We start from the raw sequence: 22,235 nt of genomic DNA on the forward strand, positions 1-22,235 counted from the left end.
TCCCAATATATATTTTCCAATGAGGTAACATGAGAGCAATATTTTCCCCACTTTTGAACTGTAATACTTTCAATCGCCTGTTCTGAAAGCTTAAAAAGTTTCGACATGTCAATATCCCCAGTTACGTTGCGATGGCGAATGAAACTTTTCACTTCTGCCCAAACATACTCACTAGCATTAATATCACAATGATATGGTGGTAGCCTCAAAGCTAGAAATCCATGCTCTTTGAGCATCGTGTCGAATTTAAATAGTTTAGTTGTGGGCGAGTTTCTTTTGACTAAATTAAGCAATTTAATTTTTCGCATATCTGGGGAATGAGAAATGTTATTTGCAGAGAGCCAATCCATAAGAACTTGCTTCTTATTAGACCAATTTGGAACTTTGTTTAATCGAATAGAGTGATATGAAGTGTTATCAATTATAACAACAGCATTTTTAGGAAAGTTTGAAATCAGTTTTTCTTCTGCCCACTTTTCGAAGATCGTAGAATTCATTTGCCTATGGTAATCTCCAATAGTTGAATTGGCTTTGTATAGTAAGTTTGAATTCGCTAAAAAACCCATTTCTCCACCCACACACAAAATTATTATGCACTGCGAGGCATTTCCGTTTGTAGCACTCCACATTCTTTAGACTGCCAACATTTTCCATACGTTAAATTACTATCAATCCAAGTTTCATCTAGATACACAATCGGTCTTTTCACCTCCCTGAAACGTCTTATTGCTCTCAAATACTGCGTTCTACATAAAACAATGTCACTTCACTCCATGATAAGTTTCCTTTTATTCTGGGACTTTTTAAAACAAAATCGGATTTCATGAAGTATTTTCATTAAAGTTTCTCTTTTCCAAAGAAAATTAATTTTTTCTTTAGCACAGGAATCAATTTCGGAACAGTTGGCACTCTTTTCTCGACCACGTAAAAATCGTGAATAGTTCTTCTTATAACATCTACATCAAAATCATTCAAAGCTACGGTTTCGATGGTTTTCTTTCTCTGGCGCTTTCTTTTAGGAGATTTAAATTTTGGCTTACCTTCACCTTTTTGATTCCCTACGAATTCTTTTAACAGTTAACCCCGATACGCCCGCAATTGCACTTGCACATTTTATGACTCGAGAAAGGGGAACAAGAAGACGGCCTTCTGACGATTCTTTTTCGCAGAATGTCAGCACATTATTCAATATTCTTTTGCAAGAGCTACTGAAACGTGTAACGACAGAACTTGTTGACTGTACTGGATCCATCATACAAATTAATAATAAAAAAATAATGCAAAAAAGGAACAACAAAAATCAAGCTAGTACTAGTACAGCGACAGACAAGAAAGCACGTGATTTCATGTTTGCGACCAATTCGTACATCCTTCATTTCTTTCTCCCCTTCAGCATGAATTGACTATTCTTGGTACCAAGCCAAGAAGGGATCTATAAGAGCTTGTGTCGTACATGAAGCGACTAAAGAATTGTCAGTGCCCTTGACCATTTTGTTTAATTTGAGTCTCGGGTCTGGGTTAGTCCTGAGGGGGTGGAAAGAGGGGAAAATAGTTCCACTGCAAAAAGGAGGTTCCAAGACTGCTGTTGTAAATTACCGACTGATCAGCATATCAAGGTCGTGGAGAATATAATGAAGAGGAAAATACAGGATTGGATAGATGAAAATGGGATACTGTATGGGAGACAGCATGGTTTTGTGAAAGGCAGATCATGCCTCGGTAACTTGCTCACGTTTTATAACACAGTGACGGCTGAACTGGATAAGGGTAATGGGTTTACAGTGATTCTACTGGACCTTGCTAAGGCCTTTGACAGGATACCACATGGAACCCTAATCAGTAAACTGCAGCATATGGAGATGGATATAGGACTGGTGAGATGGATAGGAGGATGGATGATGGAGAGATATCAGAAAGTGGTTTATTCAGGAGTAGAGTCCAAAAGATGGCATGTGACTAGTAGTGTGCCACAGGGTTCTGTTCTTGGACCACTACTGTTCAATTTCTTCATTAATAATATAGGAAAGGATCTGAGAGGAACTGTTCACTTGTTTGCTGATGATGCAAAGTTGGGTAGAGCAATAGTGAGTACACAGGATGTCAAAATTTTGCAGGATGATTTGGATAGTTTGGAGGACTGGGCTAAGGAGAATAGATGTCAATTTAATGTGGCAAAATGTAAGGTTATGCATTTTAGGGTGAAAAGATTAGCAGCAGTATATTACATTGGTGGAATTGTACTCCAGGAGATTGACGAGGCCAGGGGATTTGGGAGTGTTGGTGGATAGGGAGTTAAAGTTTAGGGGCACATTGCAAAAGTGGCTAAATCAGCTCATCAAATCACTTAGTTGCTGAGAAATACTTTAACAAGCAGAGACAAGCAAGTTATTGTTCCTCTGTATCGAGCCTTGATGACCGCATCTAGACTACTGTGCCCAGATATGGGTGCCAGGGTTTCTTCTTGATGGGGAGGAGGCGGAGAGGATCCAGAGACGAGTGACCAAGATGATAGCAGGTCTATGGAATGAACCTTATGAGAACAGGTTGAAGATTTGTGGGTTGCAGAAATTGGTTGATAGGCAGAAAAGGGGTGATATGATTGAGACATTCAAATTACTGAAGGGTTTCTATAAGATTAATTCAGAAGATATTTTTGAGAATAGGACTGGTGGTGGGAGGACTAGAGGCCATACATGGAAGCTGGGCAAGAGTGTGGTTAGCAATGGTGTTAGAACTAGGTTTTTTACTTGGAGAGTGAATGAGTGGAATAAGCTGCCAGAGTCTGTTGTAAGGCGAAGTATGATAGATACTGTGTGAATGTCGAATAGTTGTCTTGACATGATGTTAGGGCCTCCTTCGATGAGTCTATGGACTCCTTGGAATTTCCCATAATAATAATAATAATAATAAATAAAAAGATATGTAGAGCAGGTGCCCTTCCTCAATGAGTCTCTGGACTCTCTGGAGGTAGTAATAATATAAGTTGGAAATATGAAGAATTACTATGGCAAAAGAAGTATTAAAGAAAAAGAGGTATTTTATTAAAAGTGAGATTATTAAAAACATATGGAAAAGATTTATAAAAACATTTGTTTGGAGGATATTCTTATATGATTAACTGAATCATTTGAAATGTACCAATGGAAACTATTGCTAGAAGTAAATTGGAGACAAAGAAAAACCAATTAAGAAGTCTTGCATGAAATAAAAGAGAACAGAACCAAGTATTGAAGAAGGCAACAATAGAAAGAAATATGAAATTTCTGCAATATAACAAATGGAGTAAAAATGTATTAGAAGGGAAGATACCATAGAAAATAACTCTTTCTTTTAAGGTTACACAGTGATCAGCATTCATATAACGAATTTAGGGACACCAAACACATGTGTTGAAATGATTATTTTATTTATTATTAATAAAATAACACTTGTCGTTTCAATCCCTGTATTGAGGTCATCATCAGAAAGATACATGTGTATAGGAAACCAAGCTGCATGCTTTTGCACTCTATAAAGGTAAATTAAATCTATGTTGTTAATTAATCTTTCTCTTTAGCCTGACCTCTAGTGATAAAAAAAATAAATAAAAATAATAAAAATAAAAAATAAATAATTAATAAATAAAACTAACAAAAAACTACAATAAACCTCTGCTAAAGTTCTCCTGCACTAAGATTCTTCTGGATTTGTACAGTTCAGATTGTTATACTACAATTTTCTTCTGGAAGTTCAAGTGGCTATTGAATGTTACGAGGGGAAAAAAAAACACTTCACCAAGTCTTCTTGTATTGGGATTTTTCTTTGGCTTGTTCTGGTTGCTATAAAGGATGCAAATGGGTCCTCCACATTCTTGGAATGATTAAGCCATCCTTTTTGTTCAGATTTGGATTATGTTTGAGCATTTCACATGCGTCTTTAAATTTCCTCTCAAACCAGGTTTTGGTGCAGTGTAGGGACTTGGTACCTTTCCAATCAATTCTGTGGTATGTTTGAGTGCGTGGTCAGAAAGGTCAGTTTTTCCAAAATGGAGGTATTTAATGTGTCGTTTGTGTTCGTCCTTCCTAATTGGGATGGTTCACCCTGTTTCCCCTATATATGGTAGGTTAGATGTGCATTGTATTTTTTAAACCCCTGGGTGAGCTAGGTGTTGAAGAGGATCTTTGGAAGAACTGAGTAGGTGTCTTAATTTTGTCGGGGGTTTAAAGGTGGTTTTGATGTTGTATTTGTGTAGTGTTCTGTCAATTTTTTTGGAAATGCCCCTAACATATGGTACGGCAATAGCATTCTTGAAATCTTTTTTGTTTTTACTAGTATCACTGTGGAGGATCTTGTGAATAGTTTTTTTATTGTATCCATTTTTTATAAATGTATGGTTGATGATCTTGTATTCCTGGTTTAGAGCTTGTTCATTTGAACAAATAGTTTGAGCTCTGTGTTTCAGGGTGATTATGACCCATTGTTTTTGTGTTGGGTGGTGATAAAATTTTTGTGTATGTACTGTCCTGTGTGTGTAAGTTTGCGGTAGACTGAGACAGAGAGACAGCCAGAGGGAAGACTTGTGATGAGTTTATCTAGGAATGGAAGAGAGTTGTTTTTTCCCATTTCAATGGTGAATTGGATGCGTTTTTTTTGGGATACATGTGTTGTTTGTTTAGGTGGCTAAGGAATGTATTTAGTGCTTCGTGGCTGTAGGGCCAAATTGCGAAAATATTGTCGACGTATCTGAGCCAAATTTTGGGCTTTAGCCACGCTGACTCTACAGCTCATTGCTCAAAGTCTTCCATATAAAAGTTAGCTATTGCGGGAGAGGAAAGTGGTGAGCCCATAGCTGTACCCTCTTTTTGAAGGTAAAAATTGTTTTGCCACACGAAATATCTGGAGCAGGGTATGTGGGCAAAGAGGGCCGTGATGTTGTGTGGAAATATGTTCTGTAGGGGCAAGATAGTATCATTGATTGAAACATTGGTGAAAAGGGAAGTTATGTCAAAGCTGACTAATAAATCTTGGTCGTTGAGTGTAATGTTTTTAATTTTGTTTATGAAATGTGTATTTTTTATGTAGGAAGGAGACTGACCTACCAATTCCTTGAGTGTGGCTGCTAATTTTTTGGCTAAGTGGTAATTTGAGCTGTCGATTCCTTCAACAATGGGACATAGTAGTGTGTCTGTTTTGTGTATTTTTTGCAGGCCATAAATTCTGGCACCGCGGGCATAATGAGGCATTATTTTTTTAATTGTTTCTTTTGGGCATGTGTTAACGGATTTAATTAATTTAGTTGTTTTCTTTTTGATGCATTTCGTGGGGTCGTAGTTTACCATTTGGTAGGTGTTGTGGTCTAATACAAAATGGTTCATTTTTTCTATGTAAGTTGTCCGATTTAAAACATCAGCATCTACCCAAGCCAAAGTTCTACAAATAAAATTAGAGCTATCCAGCTATGTTAATCCAGAAATTTGGGATATTTTAGACAGGATCACAGACGACTCGGCCAAGCACCTATTACTCAAAAATAAGGAAAAATTAATAATGAAGTTTCAAACACTACAGCATGAAAACACAAGACAATCAGGATGCCATAACGAAAGGAGCAGCCAATTACAAACCGACATCACAAGGAGCAGCCAATCAACCACAAACGAAGTTAGAAGCAACCACCATCAGACCACGGCTTGGTTATCAACCAATCAAACTACAATCCCACCCAAGTGAACTCTCACGGCTGGAGAAAGGTCTAAACTATGCCATTGCGCAGAGGTCGGTAAACAAACTTGATATCATTTATCACATCGAGAGAGGTTTAAGATAGATTCCTCCCCGCCAATCTAGCTGACAAAATACGCATGGAAACATCTTGTATACTAAATTCAAACAAAAAACTAACCTAAACAAAATGGAAAAACTGGGGGATTTAACCCTAAAAAATAACCAAGACATTATAATCACAAAAGCAGATAAAGGGAATGCCACTGTTGTTTTAGATCGGACAACTTGCATAGAAAAAATGAACCATTTGATATCGGACCACAACACATACCAAAAAAGAAAGCTGGATGCAAAGGATACACTTGGCAGGGAAACTTTAAAGGAGGTAGAGGAGATGAGAGATCTGGGTGTGGTGGTGGACAAGGACCTGAAATTCAGGGGCTACATTGCACCAGTTGTGAAGACAACACATTGGATAATGGCAGTGATGTGGAGACCCTTACATGCAGAAATAAGGAGGTTATAATGTCATTGTATAAGGCCTTGATCAGGCCTCATATGGATTATTGTGCACAGATTTGGTCACTGGGTGTTCATAGTGATGATGGTATGTTAGAAAGGGTCCAGAGAAGATTCACAAAGGTGGCCAGTGGTCCTTGGAATGTGGAGTATGAAAAAAGATTGAGAGAATGTAAATTGCAAATCCTCATGAATAAGAGAAGGAGGGGGATGCGATTGAGACAAATATGCTAGTCAGGGGTTTGTCGTGGAAGAGATTTTTCATAGAATGGGAGAGGGGAGGGGGTAGAACAAGAGGCTATCCATGGAAACTGTATAAGGACGGTGTGAGCAGAGGAAGCATGGAGAACATGCTTCACAGAACATGTGAAGCATGTTCTTCACATGTTCTCCATGTAAAGAACATGCCACTCTCCATGTTCTTTACATGGAGAGTGGCAATGCATTCCACTCACCACCATGGTGAGTGGAATGCATTGCCTGAGTGAGTTGTGAATGTAGATACATTGAATCAATTTAAGGCATGATTGAATGAGTGTTTTGTATGTGATAGTGTGTACCTCCCATGATGAGTATTTGACTCCTCTGACTCTATGGAGGACTGACATTCATAATAATAATAATATTTGCCACCTGTCAAATAATTATTTTCTATATTCTTACCAAAGTCTTCCGTTCACTTTTCTTTAGGTAGTTTTACAGGTGGCAAATATTATTATTATTATTTTTTATGAGTTTTCGATTTTTTATGTTTTTCTCTATATTCTCTAAGAGCACAAGCTGACTTACTTGACAGGAACTTTCAATATGCTTTCCTCTTTTTTGTGGACTGCTTCTTTAACTTCCTTCCCGAGTCCACCATGAGTTTCAGTTTTTCTACCCTTACAGACAACATGGAATGATTTAGCCACATGCCTCCTTGGCTAAATCGTTCAATTTTTTCTTCATGGTTTGTCACTAAATTCTCCAAGGTTTGGTTTTTGTTTTCAAACTGTTTCATTTTTTCTTCAATATTAGAGTATTAGAGTCTATAGTTCACTTCAGAAAGCTGCTCAGCTTTGATTCATTTTAAAACTTTCTTACACATCCTTCTTTTCAATATGACATTCATTATCCTGTTCAAAACTAAATAGTGATCACTTTCTTTTTCAAATCCTATGTAGGCAAACATTGCATCAACTATAACATAGTCAATGAAACTTTTCTTATTTCTTGCATCTTCTCTCCATGTGAATTTCTGCACATTTTTATGTTGAAACATGATGTTAGTAATAACTAATCCATGTCCAGAACAGAAATCCAGCAGGCACTTACCATTATCATCTTTCCTCTTTTTCTTCAAATTTTCCCAAAATATTTCTGTATATCTGGTAATATTTTCACTCTGCTGTTTAGATCTCTAACAAGGACCAACTTTTCATTTTTCATTGTGCTCCAGCTTCTTTCTCTAATGCCTCGAAAAAATTCCTCTATTTCTTCCTAGAACCTTCTGTGGACCCATAAGAAGCACAAGTAAGTCTCATTGTCCAGTTCCCCATTCTGATAATTGCCTACATCACGCTACTTGATGTTGCCTGCCATTCAAAAAATTTTCTTCATATTTAGTGTGGAATACTATAGCTACTCCCTTTTTTCCATGGTTGTTATTACTTGAATATATATAAACATTTTGTATTTGTTACTCAGAAAGATCTCACCTGTTTTTTTGAACAGCACAAAGTCACCAATAGCTGACTTTGTGCTGTTCACCCTAGTTTCCTGAAAAAAGCAATGGCAGCCTTGTTTAACTGGGTGACACCCTGGCTGGCATGAAATTCTGTCACGTTGTATCATCATTTTTCATCGTAGTTTAACCTCTCTACCGGCTGAGGTGGATGAAATAGTGAGACCAACTTGCATTTCTTATCCATGTTATTCAATAGGTGTTACAGAATCGTATCCAGATTTATCTGGATGTATATATATGTCCTGGGCGGGTTGGGGTTAAGTCAAAAGAATACAGTTTGGTTGGCTAAATAGCAAACTACCAGCCCATCAGTATCTGGGTAGATACTTAACAGGGTGGACCACAAAAAAAGGTGAGGATTGGATGTTAGGTCAGAAGCCCCGGTTAGAATGCTATGTGGAGATGTTGTCCTCCTAGTTATACAGCTTTGTATAACTAGGAGGACACCCTTAACACCCTTTTTCTTGTTCATAAGAGCAGAAAAACTCATTTCTAAAACTGAAACGTGATGATCCATAAAATGGTATTTTGCAAGGAAAGAAAAAAAAAAGTTCATATTTATTTCAGTAAAGTTATTTGAAAACGTTTATTAATATTTAAAATAATGATTTTATAAATAGCCTGGAAATACTTTTTGCAATATTGTCATCAGAATGAAAGAACATAAATTGTCTTATTCTATTTTATTCATGAAAAGAAGAGATGGAATGAGAGAGAGTTATGAGAATGATAGAAGAGGAAAGAATAGAGACAGTACAAGACAGGGAATGAGGGAGAGTTATGGGAATGATAGAAGAGGAGAGAATAGAAACAGTAGAAGAGGGGAAATGAGAGAGAGAGAGAGAGAGAGAGAGTTATGGGAATGATAGAAGAAGAGAGAGAGAAAGGAAACAGTTGGAGAGAGGGAATGAGAAGAATGCGAGAGAGTGCTGGAACCAGGGATAGAGTTATGTCAGGACCGCAAGTAAGTAAGGGAACACAGAGAGAAAGGATTAGAGGAGAGAAAGTGAGGGATGCAGGTGAGCAATCAAGGAACAGAGTGGTAGGAAGTATGATGTATGGAGACTCGATGATCTGTGATGTGCAAGATAGGATGCCAGAGGAGTGTTTGCCTGGTGGAATGATAGAAAGTGTGGCTATGACAATTAAACGGTGTGAAAGCATTGATGAGATGATTATGATGGTGGAGACAAATGACTTGAGAGGCAGTGTAAATCGGGTGGAGAGAGAGATCTGAGACTCATGCTTGAGGTTGTACAAAAGAAGCAGAGAGGACAGATAGTGTGTGTGTGTGTGTGTGTGTGTGTGTGTGTGTGTGTGTGTGTTACCCAGGTATGATAATGACAAGCTGAGCAGAAGATCAGTAATAATGAATAGCATAATAGATAGAATGTGTCAGAAGAGAGGATTGGAATATGTGGATGCTTGGAGGGCATTTGAGGACAGAAAGGAGCTGTATGTGAGAGACTGCTTGCATTTGAATGAGGTAGACATCTGGAGAGGTTGCTGTTTTCTGAATGAATCGGTGCGTCAATGCAAGGGCAACTGGAATTCCCAGGGTGGATGGTAGCAGGGGTGGCCTCTTGTTAGAATGGATACTTAGGAGAAGGGGGACAACATCAGGTAACACTGAGTCCATTGGAGTCTAGAGGGGATAATGATAGGTATAAAAGCAGTGACATTTTTCTGCGTTATACTAATGCCAGGAGCATCCGGAATAAAGGAGAGGAATTGGTGGCGTTGATAGTATCAGCCTGGCAAAAGATTGTTGGGATCTCTGAGACATGGCTGATGGAAGATGATGTAATAACAGGAATACAAGTAGCAGGGTATAGCATTTTTTGGCAGGATAGGAAGGGAAAACACAGTGGTGGAGTACTGCTTATGAAGTAATGAGTTATGTCCTCTAAGAGTAGATGCTTTGGAAAGCAGTGACACTAATGGTTTTGAAAGCATATGGTGTGAGGTAGAGGTGGTCAAGACAGTATATTTAGGGGGATGTTGCTACAAGGCAAGGAGCACAGAGGACGGGGAGCAGGAGATGTTTCGGCAGTTTAGCTTGGCAAGTGCAAGAAGAATGATTGTTATGGAAGGTTTTAACTACAGCAGTATAAGTTGGTAAGAGGAAAATTCATGTAGTAATACGGGAATGGAATTTATGGAATTCTTGAGGGACAGATGTCTTAGCCAACATGCAATAGAGGGAACAAGAGGTTCAAGAGTTTTGGATTTGGTCATTGTATCAGAAGAGCTGATAATAACCGAGATGACCTCTTTCCCCACTGTTGGAGAGAGAGAGAGAGAGAGAGAGAGTGTGACCATGTGGTTTTGACTTGGAAGATGAATAGATATGCAGGAGCATCAACGAAAAGGGAACATATGTGGAATTATAAGGCAGGTGATTATAATAGTCTTAGATATCAATTTGGGCAGTTCCATGGAATGCAGAATTGGTAGGCTGAGATATCATTAGTGCATGAGAAATTGTGAAGAAATATTTGTTGGCAGCAATAGTAAGCGGTATTCCACAAGTGAAGAAGAGGATACAATTTGGTGTAACGTGGATGACAAACAATATTAAACAGGAACTGCAGGTGAAAAAGAGTTTATGGAAGAGATATAAGGAGAGAGGCAGAGAGCAGATGCGTGAAGAATATAAGACTCAGGCCAGGAGCGTGACTAATATGGTAGAAGGCAAAACTAGAATATGAGAAGAGATTGGCACTAAGATCCAAATAGCAAATTTTTTAGCTATGTGGCCAGTAGGAGGAGAAATGATTGTGGAAGAATAACATTGTGGGTTAAAAATGGAAATAGAGTGACTGATGCAGAGGACATTGTGGAGTTGTTCAATAAACACTTTATTGGAGTATTTCATCCTGGAAAAGTAAATTTTAATACTAGAGGGATAAGGCAGGTTCGAGGTTTAGAGGAGCAGGAGGAGAGTGTGTTCCAAATTCTGAGTACTCTGGATGTCAGTAAAGCTGTGAGACTGGATGGTATTTCACCATGGGTTTTGAGAGAATGTGCTAAAGAACTGAAAGCTACGTTGACCTGGCTTTTTAATGAAAGTCTGGCCAATGGAAAGGTACCCAGGGGATGGAAGGAAGGTAAGATTGTTCCATTGCATAAGGGTGGTAGCAGACTGGATGTTTCTAACTATAGGCCAGTTTGTGTATCATCAGTAGTTGTTAAGATCTTGGAGAAATCAATACAAAATAAATAACGGAAAAAACTCACGTAGAAAGATTATTTAATAGTATAATTTTTGCCTGTGTGTCACAGGCATCTTCAGTACATTAAGCTCAAAATTAAACACTAACTGACAATTCCAAAAAGCGCCACCTAAGTAGCTGGTGTAAGATAACTAAAAAGGTCATGGAATTGGAATTGTCAGTTAGTGTTTAATTTTGAGCTTAATGTACTGAAGATGCCTGTGACACACAGGTGAAAATTATACTATTAAATAATCTTTCTACGTGAGTTTTTTCCGTTATTTATTTTGTATCGATATGTCTACTCACGGTATACCTCTTTTAAAACTTATTGGAGAAATCAAGTTACAAGAGCTGTTGATGAGGGAAAGGCATATACTGCCATTTTCTTGGATTTAGCGAATGCATTTGACAGGGTTCCACATGATAAGCTGATATTTAAGTTGCAGCACATGGGTTTGGATGGCAGGTTGGTCAACTGGACTCAAGATTGGCTGTCTGATAGGTATCAGAGAGTTGTGTATGGTAGGGCAGTTTCAAGGAGGCAGAAAGTTACAAGCAGGGTCCCACAGGGGTCAGTACTGGGACCTATATTGTTTAACCTTTATATCAATGACATTGTCAGTGGGTTGCAGGGGATATTCAGTTGTTTGCAGATGATATTAAGCTGGAAAAGGTTATTAGTAATAGTGCAGATGTGGTAGCCCTGTAAGATGATTTCAATAAACTAGACAGATGGGCAAATAAATGGGGTTTGGTTTTAGGCAGCAAAATGTAGTCTTGAAGTTTGGGATAATTGATGGGAGGCTGTACTTGATTGGAGGAGCTGTACTGGAGGAAGTAGAGGAGACAAGAGATCTGGGGGTGATGGTTGATAGAAAACTGAAATTCTGGGAGCATATTGCAAAGGTGGTGAAAGTAACCCAGAGGATGCTGACGTGCAGAGATAAAAGAGTTATCGTTCCATTGTATAAGACCCTGTTCAGACTACACTTAGACTATTGTTCTCAAATTTGGTCTCCAGGATTTGAAGGGGATAAATTAACTGTGGAAAGGGTAGAGAGACAGATAACAAAGATGGTTTCAGGACTGTACAATGTTAGTTATTAGGATCAGCTGCAGAGTTTGGTAGATAGAAGGAGAGGTGATATGATTGAGACTTTTGACACTTGGGAGGTCTTTTGCTTTGTGGAAACACAGGAAGGAGCAATGACGAGGGACCATCCCTGGAAGTTGCAAAAGGAAACTGGTTGAATCATGGAATGCATTGCCTGATGGAGTGGTGAGAGCAAGAACGGTCAATGAGTTCAAGGAGTGGTATGACAGACTTTGTGTTTCCTAGGAAGGACCTCCCACGATGAGTCTTTTGACTCCGTGGAGGCCTGAATAATAATAATAATAATGATAATAAAAAGAATAAAAGACAGCAAATTTACTGCTATTAAATAAATTCATTGCTAAAGTGATCTGTTGACACATTTCAATGTAATTTATTTATTTTGATATGTCAAATTCATTTTTATTTTGGGAATAGACACAATAAATAAATTGTGCATCAAGAATTTCAAATATCGAAGGACAGTGAAAGAAATTCCAAGTAACACAATGTACTTTTAAGTCAAGGGACACAAAGGTCACTCAGTTACAGATAATCCACTGATGACTCTACATTCACAGTTAAGAGATTAACAGCAGAGGAGCATAATTACACGATAAAAGACATAATGCCAATGATGTTTTGATCCATGAAAAATCCTAAAAGGGGGGGGGGGGGACTGAATATTTCTTCTACTTTGGCAGGCTGAAAGGTTAAAGCTGAATGACAATATGACTTTTAAGAATCATTTGTAGGTTATAGCTACCCCCACATATATGTATGCAGTTATGATAACTGACACAGTGCGGTCAGTCCTGCAGAAGTAGTTCCTTTAAGTGTTGCTTGAAAGACATATTCATGGCATTGTGAGACATATTGAAGATTGTCATTTACAGAACACTGAAACACAGTGTTCTGTCTTTACAGAACACTGTGCACTAATGCTGTCTTGAATGTTGCAATTTAGATGGTTAAGAATAAACTTTTGTAGACTCAATAAACTACTCGTTTTCATTTTGATTTGTGGATGAGCTTTGAGCTTGATACTTTTCCATTCGATGAGTGATATACTTCAATAGCATATCGAAATGTTTGATTTTAGAGATTCATGTCATGTGCAGAAATAGGTTTAAAAATGATTTAATTTGCAATAATGGCTCCACTGTTTTACTTGCATATTGCAAGCATCCTCCATGACCAACATATTTTTAAGTGATATTGACAAATAGTAACAAGAAGCAATTTTTCCATTTATCAGGCCTTGGACTGTTTTTGCAGACCAGGGCAGTTTAATTTCTGGTAGATTCCCAAACAGGTTAGCAAAATTTAATATCATGAGATTGAGGTATTGTAATCTGCAAAGCCTGTAAATAGGAGAAGAAGAAGAAGAAAATGTGATTTGAGAACATGTTTTTATTAAGATTTAACTGTTATGTAGGGATTTTTCAAAGGGCAAAAGGAGAGGCTGAAGATTAGTGAACGAATTCAAGATGCACTGTGTGGGCAAACATAATAAAAGGTTAAACTTATTAAAATTATTATTATTATTATTCCTGATACCTCCAAGGAGTCTGAGGACTCATCGCGGGAGGACACCTACAACTGTCTCAACCACTACACCGAGCCTCTACTACGAATCATCTCCATCAACACCATCTACCACCCACCTCCACCACAACTAGTATTTTTTGTCTGTAAATTGCGTGTGTTCTTAAGGGCCGATTTGTCTGTATGTGGGATGAAAAACCCGAGTTTCTGGGAGAAAAAACCCTGCTACCTCCATATGAGATTAACATGATGACTAATAAATAAGCAAATTGTAGCATTTTAAGAAAGTATTTTTTTATCTTTTTTTTCCAGTGCCAATAACTTTGCTATCAACAATAACAGAAGAACTTTGAAGGCTACAGATGTTTTAGAAGCAATAGAAGATTTAGAATTTCCTGAATTGGCTAAGACATTAATGCATATATTGTCTGGTAATTTGCTTTTATCCTTTCTTCTTATTTATTTATTTATTTTTTTGCTTTAGCACAATGTTTCAAAAGCTTATGTTATTTTCCATATTGCTTCAATTTGCACTGCCTTACATTTCCCTTATAGATACATAGAATATTCACAGAATATCAGATTCTTTCTTAAAGCATTTAGCGAGTGCACTGCATACACCTTGATTCCCCCCCCCCACACACATCTGAATTCATTGAATTTGGTTACCACTTTGTTTTTATCCTTTTTACTATTTTAATAGTTTTTTTCCCTTTGCTGAAATAGATTTTGTTACTGTGCTTTATATCAATATTAATACTTTAAATATATCAATAAGTAGGTTAAAGATTTCTAAATGAAACCAGCAGAATGTCTAAATGAAAGATTTCTAAATGGAAGCATTCCTTGAAAACATTCAAGGAATGCAATCATAAGTACTTATCAATACTATGAAAGAGCCATCAACAACCTGAAATGTGGAATGGTAGCTTGAATGAATGATATTCGACCAGAAATGCTCAAATATAGAAGTAAAAAATTTTTTCAGTAACTCTGCATAATTTAGAAGGCCTGGTCAGAGGATTGATTTCCAGAAGATTTGTGTAGATCTCTCATAGTATCCATATATAAAAAAAAAAAAAGATAAATAAAACTATATGTGAGAATTACAGAGAAATTTCTCTACTGTGAGTGTTCCTGGTGAGATTTATGCAAGCATACTTAGAAAAGGCTAAGAAAAATTGTGGAAGGGAAACTTGGAGAAGAACAAGCTGGGTCAGGCCCAATAAAAGTTGTCAAGATCAGATTTTCATTTTACAATAGATAAATAGTTGAGAAATCATGGGAATATAACAAGGATCTAGTTATATTAAGTGGTATTAAGTTTTGTAGATCTGGAAAAGTCATATGCCGAGAGAAAAGCTTACCAAAAAAAAAAAATAATAATAATATATATATATAGTTATATGAGGTATAAATAGAACATTATACAGAGCAATATACAATCTATATAATCTACAGTTATAAGTCAGCAGTTAGAACTGAAAAAGGTACAGGAAGATGGTTTGATGTAAAATTAGGTGTGAGACAAGAGTACTCATTATCTGTTATTCATCATCTATATGGATCACATTATGAAGGAAAGTGGTATTAGGCCTTATATCAAAATTGGAACTGTTTATCTAAGCTCTTTACTTTATGAAGATGATATTATACTCGTACAAGTTTGTTCAGCAATAGAAAGAACAAAACTCTGAAAATAGGCCAGAACATAAAAACTTCAACTACATTCTGCATGGAGAATATATAGAAAAAAAAGTAAAATATTTCAGCTATTTAGGCACAATTTTTAGTGGATGTTAAATTAAAATTTGAAATAGACAACAGAATTAGCAAAACCAGTATGATTGGGCAAAAATGAATAAATTTATATGGAATAACAGAGGAAATTAGGGCACTAAACTAGCAGAATATAAGACAATGTTCAAACCAGTTTTGACTTATGGATCTGAGATGTAGGTTAGAAATAAAACACTTGATCAAAGAATGGGAAGCAGAGATAATATTAAGAGTGAGAATATTAGGAAATAACTAGACATTGTTAGCATTCAAGAATGTGTGCACAGAGCTAATTTGAGTTGATATAGTCACTTAAACAGAATGGGAGAGGAACAGTTAACAAAACAATGATGATAGAAAAGACCTAAGTGAAGACCAAGATCTAGGTGGATTGATTCAGTAAAAATTGTCTTTGAAGTCTGAAATATAAAATCTTGACAATATTGGAAAGCAGATAGATAACAGATAAATTTGCAGGAAAATTATGAAAAGGAAGTTAGCAATGATGTAAATTTTTCATGCAGTACTATCATAAGATCCTGTACCCCTTCAGAGGGTACATATCAGGAATTTGATGGTGATGATGATAAGTAGGTTAAATCAGGTTCCTTTCTAATATCTTCATTTCTAATATGATTCTTTCATTGATGTCATCTGTATCAGTTGTATACAAGTATACAACTGATTTAATGTTTTCACTAATTTCTTTCATATTCCATATAAATTTATTCAGCTGACTTATCCATGTTATTCTTTGTTATTCTGTTGTCTATTTTACTTTACTATCTTCACTAAAATATGATGCTTAAATAGCTGAAATATTTCGCTTGTTCTGTAAGTTCTCCATTCACAATGCAGTTAATATTTTCACCGTCTTGCTGATTTTCATGCAGATTTGTTATAAATTTTTTCAGCAGTTATTCACTTTTAGTTAAGGAATCTGCAGACCTGTGCTAGAATTATTTAACAGGATAGTATTATTTGTATAATCAACAGCAGTATCGTTTAACAGCAGCAGTATCAGAGTGTATTCCAAAGGTGAAAAGGCTAAATGAGGTAGAAGTAATATTGATGTTGAGTAATTATTGGTTACACAAGAAGTACAAAGAGCAGTCCAAGAAGGTTGATTTAGTACATTATGAAAATTATGGATACAACTACCATGTTAGAGTAAAACTTTATTATAAGCCAAAATTTAATATAAGCTAAAATATACACTCGACGTTTCGACCTTCACATTAAGGTCATCTTCTGGAGTATATATACAAAGAAACAAGCTGCACTACAAAATACATGGCATGCTAAAGTTACTGATCAACCATTAAAATTATTTGCCTGACCTCTGGCTAAAAAAAAAAAAATGTCAACACTCAAGGAGTTGGTAAGTCATTCCCCCTCCTATATTATTATTATTATTATTACACGACACATACAGGGAGTCCAAAATCTACTGCTGACCACCACCACTACTATTTTCACAGACCATCACAAACATCCATGCCCACAACGGGATTTGAACCTGCAGCCTTTTGGCTGGAGAGCGGATACGCTAACCACTCGGCCAACCAGGCCGGCTTATAAAGAACACACACTTCATAAACAAAATTAAAAACATAACACTTGGCAAAGATGATTTATTAGTCAGTTTTGATGTTTCTGCCCTTTTCACAAATGTCCTAATCAATGACACAATTCTTCTTCTACAGAACAAATTTCTGCCTGATATTATGGCTCTCTTTGTCCATGTGCTATGTTCCGGTTACTTCATGTGGTAAAATAAAGTTTACCCCTACAAAAAGAAGGTACGGCCATAGGCTGATCACTAACCCCCCCCCAATTGCTAATTTTTATATGGAAGCTTTTGAGCAACGTGCTCTTGATTCCTTTACACTAAAACGTATAGTTTGGCTTAGATACGTTGAAGATGTTTTCTTTATCTGGCCACACAGCTGCCAAATGTTAAACACATTCCTTAGCCACCTGAACAAACAACATGAGCGCATATAATTTACTATTGAAATTGAAAATCAGAACTCGCTGCTGTTCCTGGATACATTAGTCACACATCTTCCCTCAGGCAGTCTATCCTTCACTGTTTACCATAAGCCTACACACACACACACCGGCCAATATATACATGCTTACTTATATCACCACCCTTCACAAAAATTTGGAGTCATCAACACCCTCAAAAACAAAGCTACAATAATTTGGTCTAATGAACAGTGGCGGCTCATGGCTTGAAATCGTGGGGGTGCTGCAACTTTCGAAATATACATACACGCTGTAAGTACAGTATATGCATGTTTGGATAAAATATCAAAATTATGATAAAATTAAAAAAAAATTAAACATGAAAATATATTGCTTATTATCAATAAAATTATACAGTTTGGTATAATTCAAAATTACTTAAAAATAAAATATATTCTTCTTGTTTTGTTTCATGAAAAAATATTGTTTATTATCGATAAAATTATATAGTTTAGTATAATTCAGAATTACTTAAAAATAAATAATATTGTTTATTATCGATAAAATTATATAGTTTAGTATAATTCAGAATTACTTAAAAATAAAATCCATTCCTTTAATTGTAATTAAAGGAATGGATTTACAATTTTTGGACATTACAATTAAGTCCTTTAATTGTAAGTATTTAAAATATTATCCAAATATTTAAAGAGACAGAGTAAACACGATAAGCACTACGAACACTCTACTACTGGTGCAAACTGCATATAAACAACAGCAGAACTGCGCGACAGACAGTGCCGCATTATGCTAATAGCTTGCATCTCACTATGACGTGCATATGCTTGCGTGCATAGTAATATGACACTGTAGTAAACACAGTGCTGCTAGCGTCCTTTGCCCTCCTAAGTGCTACTGCAAGATGGATTTTTATTATTTTTTATACAAAAATAAGAGAATTGTATAGGATTGTTGAGGATAAAATTAAATATTACAAGCAAATATAAATAAATTAATAAATATATTTATATATCGACAAAAATTGGTGATGCTGCAGTTCCGCTGTGCCTACGCACGAGCTGCCCCTGCTAATGAACAAGCTCTTAAACAAGAATTAAAAATTATTAGCAATACATTTATAAATAACAGATATAGCAAATATACTATTAATAAAATTCTTCATAAAACTTCATCAAAAAGTAATATATAGTACAGTAAAACCATTTATTTATTTATTTACGCATATGGCTTTGTTAAACTGGTAAGTGAAATGTACAATCACAATCTCCAGAAACAAATGATGAAAATCTTAACAATTAAAAGTTTTTATTTAAAAAAAAAAAAAGGAAAAGTAATTTGTTGTAATCAAGTCAGGAAAAATTGTCATCCTACTGCACTAAATATAACAAGACTGCATGTTCTCTCAACACATCACAATACAAATGTAGCTGTATCCAAGGTTTTATTAGAGAGCAGTTGTGACATGTGAAAATCTTGATCCATTAGAGAAAACCCATTTTACTTTGCATCATCATCATCATCTTCTACCATGAGGAGGAGTTCTGCCGATACCTCAACGAGGGCTGTGAGAGTGGCTACGAGAATAACGTCTTCGTGGTGAATGGGACCTTGATCTTCTATTTCCTCCATAACCACCACCATACCAACTACAGGTCAATGTCCAGACTGGAAAGCCAATCCAAGGCCTCATCTGTCACTTTGTGGATGTCCTGTAGGCCACCACCGTGAAATTGACGCCTTGGCAGTCGTTCACAATATGAGTAATCGTCTGAGCCATGGGAGAACAATCACAATAAGGGTGGTCCGACAGCCTCCCATTTATGTAGTAGGTAGCCACATCTGCCCTGGTTAGTTCTGATCCTGTTGATTGATGACCAAATCTTCCTAGGAAGAGCAAAACCAGGCTGCAGAGCACAGGGATCTTCTACGAGGAAGTCGTTTGTTGGGAGATTGTTGGACCAGTATTCTCTCCCCATGTCAGTTGTTGATGGCAGGGTAGCTGAAGAGAGTTCGTCCATGGCCCAGAGAGGCTGTCTAGATTTTAGACAAAGACTAGGTTGATTTATGAGTCTGGTGCAGGGTCAGGAGTGGGTTGCTCATTGCTTTATTAAATTCTTTAAATGGGGCTTGTCTTCTTCATATGTTTGGTGGGGCAATGTTAGATAGGACAGGCAGCCAGGAGAGAGGGTGCTTCTCATTGTCCCACTAATTGTGTGCATGGTAGAGTTTAGCTGAGTGTCTATAATGTTGGTGTGAGCACTTCTTTCCCAGACAGGGGCACAATATTCTGCTGCAGAGAATGCGAGGGCTAGTGCAGACAATCTTAGGACTTCTGCACCACAATCCCAGGTTGTTCCAGAAAGCCTTAAAATGATATTATTCCTTGTTTTAATTTTATTGGACAGGTTGGTGATGTGCCTTTTATAGGTTAGGCTTCTGTGCAGGCTCACTCCAAGATATTTCGGGTGAGGCTCGTGTTCTACCATTTTTCCACAGAAAGAAAGGTTGAGATGTCTATTCGCTTCTGCGTTGTTCAGATGAAATACCGTGGACACAGTTTTTGTCGGGTTTGGCTTCAAGTACCACTGCTTGAAGTACTCTTCCAGGATGTTCATGTCTGTATTCAAGGTTGATTCCACGTTGGCAAAGGAGGTAGATTGATGTAGGGTCACTAGGTCATCAGTGTGCATATGCTTGCTTGAGCTGGTGTGTGTGGTAAGTTGTACACATAGATGTTAAAAAGTAAAGGGGATAGCACAGAGCCCTGAGGGAGACCATTGTGAAGGAATCTGGGCTTGCTCTTTTTTCCGCCAATATGGACCCAGATCTTTCTGTTGGAGAGAATGGATTCAAAAAGCTGGAAAGTTTTTTGTACCTTATAATATTTCCTAGCTTCAGGAGAAGGCCCCTGATCCAGACTGTGTTATAAGCTGATGTTAGGTCAATGAAAGTGGCTCCAGATTTAAGTTTCTTCTGGAAGCCTGCTTCAATCTGTGTTGTCAGGGCCAGGACCTAGTCACAGCAACTTCTTCTTGGCCTGAAGCCAGCTTGTTCAATCAGAGTGCTCTTTCGATGAGTGGTGAAATTCTTTTAAGGAGAATTCTTTCAAAAAGCTTAAAGGTGGAGCAAAGCAAGGAGATAGGTCATAGATTTTTCACATCATTTGGATCTTTTCCTGGTTTGATCACGGCAATTATTTTGGTTTCCTGCCGCAGAATTGGTAGTTTACCAGTCATTATAATTTTTGAGAAAAGGGTGGCCAGCTATGTTTGGCCTTGTTGACCAAGATGTTTTAGAAACTCAGGGAGGATTCCATCCACTCCTGCAGCCTTGCCAGACTTAGTGAGTTTTAAGGCTACCTGTACCTCTTCCTGAGATATTGGGTGTACAAGTACAGGAAGCTTGGGTCCCATCTTCAGGATTTGTCTGATGGAAGATTGTACAGCAATTTTCCTGATAGGGCTGGGATGTATCTTGGAAGTTTTCAATAAATTATTAGCCATTTGATCAGGAGTTATCTCTGTCGTTTTGTGTATTGTTGGTTCTGCTCCACCTAATTTTTGCAGAAGTGACCAGCTTTTCTGGCTAGATGTAGTGAAATCGAGTTCATGGATGGTTGAGATCCATCTTTCCTTTCTATTTTTATCCAGGGTTGCTATGAGCTCCTTAGCAACAGTTGGGTCTTCTGTTTCCTCGTATTTGGCTAAAAGTTTTGCAGTTTCTCTACTCCAGCATGGAATGTATAGTTTTCTATAGCCTCTAGGAATAGAGGTGTTGTCTGCAGTTTTGATAAGTGTAACAAATCTAGGATAGCAATTAGGAGTGGGTGGAATTGCTCTAATGGTTTGCTCGATTTGTTTCTGAAATGCATTCCATTTGGATCTGCAAAGGTTCCATTTAACGATTGGTGTTCCATAAAAACCATAACACTCCCATACATTAAAGGGTTATCAGAAAAAATTAATAGAATCCTACATCATTATAATCTTAATGCCACTTTTAAACTAAAATTAAAAAACATATTCAACACCTCTATCCCCCATTGGTATACCCTGGAGTTTATTGCATCTATTGCACCTATAACTTACCTTATGTTGTGGAAACTGGATGTACAATCCCTATCCATAAAAAAAAGAACACAAACGACACATTAAATATAATAATTTTGGTGACACAGGCCTCTCAGATCATGCTCTTAACACCCTACATCGAATTGATTGAAAAGTACTTGTTCTTTGCATCATACAAAAACAACACTAAAACTTGGTATGAATGGAAATTTAAAGAAGCTTGTAAAATTTTTATTAATCACCCTAATCTTAATAATAATGGGGACTTAAAAATCCCAAGAATTTGGATGATACACATTCAGCCCATTTAGTTTCTAGCAAACTCTGACTTTAGGACTCTTAAGCAATTTTTCAGTTTTATTGGCCACTATCCATACCAGTTGCAATTTATATGTATACTTATATAAGTAATTTTATTTTCTGTTTATTTATTTATCTATTATTTTCTGTATGAACATGTTACTCTCCAGCTTAATTTAATTTTGTAACCTAATAGATAATAATAATAACAGAACTCTAGCTTTTATGTAGTGAGTTTTTTTTTTTTTTTTTTTAAGCACTAGAGGTTCAGGCAAATAGTTTTT

At 36.8% G+C, this 22,235-nt stretch overlaps 1 protein-coding gene across 6 annotated transcripts in view; it reads left to right on the forward strand.

The window, feature by feature from the left end:
* LOC150092385 (DNA polymerase epsilon subunit 3-like) overlaps positions 1-22,235 on the forward strand; it is a 119,547-nt gene that overhangs the window by 60,535 nt on the left and 36,777 nt on the right. For all 6 annotated transcript variants that reach the window (XM_090414988.1, XM_090414986.1, XM_090414985.1 and 3 more), the window contains one exon: positions 14,120-14,238. In XM_090414988.1, coding sequence (XP_090271114.1) covers positions 14,120-14,238 — 119 coding nt within the window. The remainder of the gene's footprint in view (positions 1-14,119; positions 14,239-22,235) is intronic.

The sequence above is a fragment of the Typopeltis vanoorti genome, chromosome 26, assembly GCF_054136105.1.
Source record: "Typopeltis vanoorti isolate ZY-2024b chromosome 26, IOZ_Tvanoo_1.0, whole genome shotgun sequence".
NCBI classification, from domain to species: Eukaryota; Metazoa; Arthropoda; class Arachnida; order Uropygi; family Thelyphonidae; genus Typopeltis; species Typopeltis vanoorti.